We start from the raw sequence: 7,156 nt of genomic DNA, 5'->3' as shown, positions 1-7,156 counted from the left end.
AGCAGTTGTGTTTGCAGAGATTAACTGTAGCAGACAGGCCTTGATAGATTATTAAAACATGACAGCAAAAGTTTATGCTAATTTGTTATTATTTATTATTTGGTAGATTCTTTTTACTGAAGCACTACAATCAACAGTTCATTACATGGAAAGTATGCTTTTTTTTATATATTCTTTTTATTATGCATTTACATTGCAAGACGAAAATTGCATAAATCCTGAACAGCAAATAAGAGGTAATACCCAAATACCAGATTCACATATTTGGAAAATAAATAAACTCTTTTACACACAAGGAGTAGATTTCTTTTTTTTTAAATAAAATAATTTGTATTATATGATTAAAATATACATTTTATTCTCCATTATAACATTACATTTATTTGATTTTAAAATAATAATACCATAATACCATTTAGTCTTCTTTTAATACATTCATTATCACAATTCCCTTTGATTTGGTTCAGATTTTGACACAACAGAGTTTGGCTTTAAAAGCATGAATGGCCCAATGGGTACAACCCCATCATTTCTTCACATTACGAAACTGACATCACCGGTTCAAATTAATCCACACCCAGTGAGGCGTTACACATCTTTGGAAAAGTTGCCTGCACTGTGCGTTGAGGTTTTAATGGTCAACCAGCCAAGCCATTTCAAGCAACAACTCATAATAACTAGAAGCATACTGGAGGTACGGCACAGGAACTTGAACACATGGGTCTCGTCACATGTCAGACGTCACGGAGCAGAGCGGCACAGAGCAGCGGGATGGTCACAGACAAAGGGGGGCGGGGGGGCATCATCATCATCATCATGACAAAACACTGAGGGCGTCTGTCAGCATCTTCAGATCGTCCTTCACAGACTCCAGGCCTCCTTGGATCTTCAGGGGGTTGTCCAGCACCTCCACACTGCTGGTGTACGGGTCAAACCTCACAGAGAAGGGCCGCTTGATGCCGGACACATACGACCTGCCAGGGAGCAGTGGGTAAAGTGTAGGGTATGTGTAGTGTGAACAGGTATGAAAAAACTACTACAAGTAGGTCAGTGGTTGACCTTTTCTTGAATGTATGTCCTGAGCTTGCCCCGTCTGAGACTTTGTAAACCCAAATATTTCACTTGGCCAGGGGAAATTCCCCTTTACCTGAGTAGTAGATGTTTGGTTTCCCATGCTGGAGACACCAGTTGGAAGTTGGTCTGCTATATATGCATACTCCGTACTTCATGGACACTGAAATTTCCTGTTTCCATCAGCACTCCTATATAATGATATTCATAGTGTGCTCTATTTCATATTTACTATGTCTTTGCAAACATTCCCACGGCGATATTGTCTCATCCAATATGGGAGAGATGTCATGTGCAGTATCCTACTAGAGACCAAATACTGTCAAAACACTCAGTAAAGCTACTTGTTTTGCAGGGCAACATTTGATCTGGTCGCCAAGTAAAACTACAGCGTTTTGCCTTGGTAAGAAAGAATACATTGGTAACAGCTGTCTTCTGGCTGCTATGGCTGACCTACAAAAGTTTGTGGCCTCAGGCGTTGGCTGGCTGTTCTCTGACCTTGTCCTTACATAACCTCTCTCTCTCTCTGTCTCCTTCCCTCTGTGTGTTTGTGTGTATGTTTTTGTGTACTCGTGCGTGTGTGTGAGCGCAAACAGACATGTGTGTGGCACGGTACCTGAGTTTCTCCTTGGCGTCTGGAAAGCTCTCCGAAACAAAGTAGACAGGCTGGTACGTCTGGTCTTGATAGGGCTGCACTGCCGCGGCCTCTGGGTCAAACTCTCTCCTCTCCGGTTCGTCTGACAGTGAGTGCTGGACCGGTGGAAAAAAGATGGAGGGTCAGGCTTCCAGCATGTTGCATTTTGTTATACAGGAGGAGAAAAGCACAGTAGGCGGAGAAGAGAGAAAACGTGCTGGTACGCACCACAAGCTCCCCATATGAAGAGAGCAGTCCAGCTCCGTAAGCTTTCACCTCCCCGTTCTGTTTACATAAGCCAAACTCCACGGTGAACCAGTACAGCTGACAAAAAAAGAAAGAGAGAGAGTGAGAGAGTGGTAGAGAAAAGGACAGATAAACAGGTGTGAAAATCCAATCAATTATGTATATTTTCCATTTTACAGAAGTATTTTTGGAATTGGACCAATCGATACTTACCGTGGACAGTTTCTCGATATCTTCCTCTGAAGCCCCCAGTGAAGCCAAACCAATGTTCTACAACGAATATTAGATTAACTGTTACCAGAGCAAAATAGGACAGCACAAAATGACTTGTAAAGTCTGTAAGACTGATCTCATTCTCACCTGTGAAAACTGGGCAAAAGTCCGGTCTGCCAGCATGGGAACATGGCCCAGAAGTTCATGGACACAGTCCCTGAAGACACGGAGGGAGAGAGAGAGAGAGAGAGAGAGAGAAAGAGAGAGAGAGAGAGAGAGAGAGAGAGAGAGGGGTGTTTTGGTTTGGAGAGAGGCTTATGGAGCTTTGGACAGTGGTATGGCTTCACAAAGTCATAGACAGAGAAATAGACGACACAGAGATTTAGAAGGTGTGGGGAGGGATTTGATGGAAGGAGTGAAGGTAGTCGCAGGTGTACTCACGGCTCTGGGGAGTGCATAGGAGAGGAGGAGTGACGGATGTACTGGGTACACTGGAACACCCGGAACGCCAGACTGGCCAGGAAATCTCTGGCTGAGAGCAAACCTGCTACAGGACGCAACTGGAACCCTGTACGCTCTGTGTGTGTGTGTGTGTGTGTGTGAGTGTGTGTGTGTGTGTGTGTGTGTTGGGGGAGGTGAGAGAGAGAGAGAGAGAGAGAGAGAGACAGATAATAAAACTCTGGGGTGATGGGTAATCTACTGACTCACCATCTGCTTCACTGGGAGTTTACATATGAAAAATGAGTTTCATTCCAAAATGAGATAGAATCACAATTTTTTTTTTTTTTTTTAAATGACACCCATTCTCCCACATTGACTGCTGGCAAGTTTAGCACATTATGGGTTAGTACTGAAGTTAGTCATGTAACAAGATGACAGTGAGTCATCTTAAGACATTTGCTCATAAATCAATAAATCAAATACTGCCTGATGAATTTCAGGTAGCAAAACTTTTCCAAAAACCCTCTGAATATTTCCTTTCATCATTTCTTATCCCGTCTTTACCTTTGAGGAAGCGCGACACATCTTCCAATTGGGGGATGTTGTCTGGACTGTACCCACAATGCCTTTCCAGCAGGCGGAAGGCCTCAAGGTGTTCACTGCAGGCATGGGTGGTGTACAGGTCCCTCAGGGTTGAGTACACTTCCCTCCTAGGGATCAGGATCATATAACTGCTTGATAATTCTGATTTACTTTTTTCAAACAAACTGTTTTACGGTCTTTGTGAGCAAATGACAACAGGTGGGAAAATCTGATTGAGGTATGGAAACAAAGAGTGTTGTGATAAAGATCAAACAGTGTAAATCTCTCTGTAAGTACAAATGTGTCAGCTTTATGATTGTATCTCCAAATGATCAGAAAGGCAGCTTTAGTAACAGGTGCTTGATGGTGTCATTATATATATAGACTTTCAGTGATGGCTTTTTGGCTGCTACCTTTACACTGTCCAAGCCAAAACAATCTTACTTTTTGATAAGAGTGAGTGAAAATCCATTCACTTGTAAACAATCCCTGTCAAACCTTTGTTCTCAGCCCGCAGTGACATTTTTTAACGCTCAGACAATCTAAAGCCGTTATCAAGACGCTTTGATAGCACCCTCCATCTGTAACTAATTTACCAAATCACCATGAAAGGCAAATCATAACCCTCTGACTCACAGACATGTACAGCAGCAACGCTATGAAACTGACTCATTGGAGAGTGAATGGACACGTTGATATTGACACAGCAGGGGGTTCAAACAGAGTGTGCTCATATGAAAAACAAGTGAGGATTGGTATTCAGCGTGAGCTGTGATTCTTTGCTTGATTGTCTCCATATGCACATAAGATTTGACTGAGTAGCAATTCAAAGCTAACATACAGTGATTAAAATAATGAGCAGAAGGGTAAATGTAAGCAGCCCTTACCATGTGCCAATCTCCTCTTCTGTGTACTCCACTCTAGCAATCGACTCCCCACTGAGGACAGTCAGAAGCAGAATATCAACAACAATATCAGGAATATTCAATGTTGCGCTTTTTTGCCCTTTTTATTGTAGATTAATGCTTATTTTACAAATGGAAGGCTGTGCAGTTTGAAGACAAAGGATTATATCTCACTGTCTGTATCTGAAGGCAATGTCTCCAATCATCTTCCTCCTCTGTCTGTAGCCGGGGTCTGAGTAGCCCTGTCCAAAACAAACACGCCCAACACTGAGATAAGATCACATGTCTATGCCATGACACAACAGCCTAACAACCATGCAATAAGAATTTCTATCTTAGCATACAGGCAGTTGATGAAGGAGTTACTCACAGGATGGTCTTGATCTAAATCTGGATCAAATTTCGTGACCAGATGATGACATCTGTCCAACTCTATTATTTTCTTTGGGAACCAATGAACTGGTCAAGAAAAGAACAAATAACACATGATGGGAAAATTCAATAGCAATGTTTTTCTGATAACTTTTGCAAAAGACAGAATACATCTCAAAGTAGGATTTCATGCCATAGGAATTTCTATAATAATAGCAGTGAAAGGGCCTTACATTTGACTTCTTTGGTGGTTTTGACATCCTCTGCGATCCTCTTGATGGAGCTGATGAGCGTGCCGACATCTGACAGGTGCACCTCACAGCGGACAAAGTACTCCAGGCCCTCCTGGCTGTCCTTGGACTTCCTGCACGGCCGTGTTTCCAAATGGTGAATCTTAGCCTCAAATGTCTGAAACACAATAAACACACCAAACTGATAAAGCATTGTATGGGAAGTCAAACATGGGCTGATGAGGAGAGATAGATGGAATTATGTAACTGGGTAGAGCACAAGTGTGTGTGTAGTGGTATCTAATTTATATACGCTGGAAGGCAGGGCTTCACAAACAATTTTGCAAGTAACCCCATATTGAGATTGAAAAGAATTCTCTGTCTCTACAATGTAAAATGCATGAAAACGCATGTTGTGCCTCTCACATCTTTGCTAGCCATATGACAAAGGAAAATACATTTTAAAAAATATTTAGGGGAACAGAAACCAAGCTGCAGGTCTATGACAATTGTGTCTGGTAGGCTTGTTCACAAACACAGGATCTGATCTGCATTCTCTCCAGTTACCAGCCTCAAGTTGCATTGCTTCCAATTTTCACAATGCCAAACTAATTGCCACTCCATTTCACTTTACAGGTATTGAAATATCTTCTCTGTAAAAAGATTAATTTGAACAAAGCATAATACCAAAGCCTTAGAATTTTGTTGCTAATATCCCTGTTACAGTTACCCTGATTGTAAGTAAAGCTTATGGCACATTGCACGTTTTGTATTATATCGGACTAAACAGACTATTGAACTTCAACCAAATTGGCTTGATTCCGTGGAAGTCAGGCTCTGATATTTATGGTGAGGACTTCATTGACGTCTGTAAGCCAATACAGAACTGAATTCTATGTGCCCATAACACTGAAGCTATCTTACATATATTTGTATACGTTTTAAAACATATTAATCTTCGAAACCCAGTTTTCCTCAATTAATCTGTTATGGTTTAACAGATTAATATAATTTTTGAAAATACTCTGCTCTCCATATAATCATGTACGGATGTCTTGTAATACCTCGAACACTTTGAGCGAGCGTGACAGCGCAGGTGTCTTGGAGTTCCTCAGAGTGAAGAAGAGATTGACAAGAGCTTTTCCATCCTCCTCCTCAAATACTATCTGTTCGCTGGCCTCCGCCGCCTCTGCCGCTGCAGCGGCGGCTTCCCTCTCCTTTCGTGCGTCCTCGATTAAGCTTTGCCGCCTTCCGATGAATCTTGGAGACTATGCCAAAAGAGAAACCAAAGTCCTGAGTCCTGCACATGTGTCGAGGCTATTCCTGTAAACACATTTATTTTGCTCGCAGACAGAGCACACAGACACAACAAAAGACCAAAGTAGTTGTGGGTTTTGCTTACCTTTTGGATATCCGTTTGGATATCAGACGGGAGCGCTTTACATCTCCAAATGCGCATTAGAACGGCAAGGCAGTCTATGTAAACCTACGGCATAACTATGACTCAGTAAGAAATCTAGTTGCCACAATGCATTTTTTTTTTTACTAAAGTTGTATTTTAACAGCTAATTGTGTTTCCCTATATCTATAATATCTGATGCGCATCAGGCACCGCCGCTGCGTAATGGTGACCTCGCCAAGCTCTCCGCGCGCAATACAACAGCTTTTGATGGTCCTCTAAACAGTTTGGATATAAAACTCTTTTCATCATCTAAGACTGTCCCTTCTATCTCAACAGAGTCTAAAATACAAACTTGTAATGTGACAGTGAAGCAGTTGATGTTCCTTACCGTCACAGAGTCAGACCGCTCCAGCTCGGATGCTGCCCTCCGGATGCTCTTTGTCGAGGACGTAGAGCCGCTTGAAATGGGCATGTTTAGTTTTTTGGTGCAGAAGAAGTCTGTCAAAGTGTGAATGAAGTGAGGGTGTAATTTCTCGGGCTGTGCTGTGCTGTGCGCGCAGAGCTTTTTTTTTTTCGGGCGGCCAGGTTTCCTCTCTTATTTATGGGGGTCATTTGTTTGTGATTCCTGACGTCAAGCCCTCCCATCCCGCTTATCAAACAACGCACAGCATCCAGTACGCAGCCCCCCTTTGACTTAATTCTTATTTAACGAAGCTAGAGGCAGTATAAAAGGCTATTTTCGTATGGTTTCCTGTTGTTGCCAAATGTGCCACATTATCAGGGGGAATTATTGATTTCCAATATTCCGATATTTACAATGACCAATTTGAAAGTGTGAGTAAAGCAAGCAGTGACAGACAATACAGAGGACTGGAGTAGTTTCCTGGCTCAACTTACAACTATATGAATCAGTTTGTAATGATTATTAACCCATCAATATGTATAGTTTTTCATATATCTGGAATTGTTTCAGCCTATGTAAACACTAAAACTAAGTGGGTTTATTTAATTTAATTTATCTATCTACTTTTATACACACACTATTTAGATATACATACAC

At 41.8% G+C, this 7,156-nt stretch overlaps 1 protein-coding gene across 2 annotated transcripts; it reads right to left on the bottom strand.

The window, feature by feature from the left end:
* Positions 1-814: 814 nt before the first annotated feature.
* th (tyrosine hydroxylase) lies at positions 815-6,589 on the bottom strand. 2 transcript variants are annotated; one of them, XM_071514109.1, is made up of 14 exons: positions 6,461-6,568; positions 6,097-6,180; positions 5,759-5,962; positions 4,698-4,872; positions 4,463-4,551; positions 4,267-4,334; positions 4,075-4,125; positions 3,170-3,315; positions 2,606-2,741; positions 2,312-2,381; positions 2,165-2,221; positions 1,934-2,029; positions 1,688-1,821; positions 815-974 (listed from the first exon to the last, which is right to left on the bottom strand). In XM_071514109.1, exons 1-14 carry the CDS (start codon positions 6,566-6,568, stop codon positions 815-817), a joined length of 1,578 nt encoding a protein of 525 aa, XP_071370210.1. The 2 variants fall into 2 exon arrangements, with proteins under 2 accessions (XP_071370210.1, XP_071370211.1); XM_071514110.1 differs by lacking the exon at positions 6,097-6,180 and having other exon boundaries at positions 6,485-6,589.
* Positions 6,590-7,156: the final 567 nt, after the last annotated feature.

Source organism: Centroberyx affinis, unplaced genomic scaffold (assembly GCF_046629955.1).
Source record: "Centroberyx affinis isolate AG114_WGS23_722 - 3 ecotype Tasmania unplaced genomic scaffold, CSIRO-AGI_Caff_v1 ptg007973l_1, whole genome shotgun sequence".
NCBI lineage: Eukaryota > Metazoa > Chordata > Actinopteri > Beryciformes > Berycidae > Centroberyx > Centroberyx affinis.
The sequence above is the reverse complement of the archived record's forward strand: the minus strand, read 5'-3'. Positions and strand labels throughout refer to the sequence as shown.

Coding starts and splice junctions, on each gene's coding strand:
- th (XM_071514109.1), bottom strand. CDS start 6,568: ATGCCCATTTCAAGCGGCTCTACGTCCTCGACAAAGAGCATCCGGAGG. Junction 5,963..6,096: donor TCCAAACGGATATCCAAAAG/GTAAGCAAAACC, acceptor CTTTTGGCATAG/TCTCCAAGATTCATCGGAAG. Junction 975..1,687: donor GACGCCAAGGAGAAACTCAG/GTACCGTGCCAC, acceptor GCTCCCTGGCAG/GTCGTATGTGTCCGGCATCA.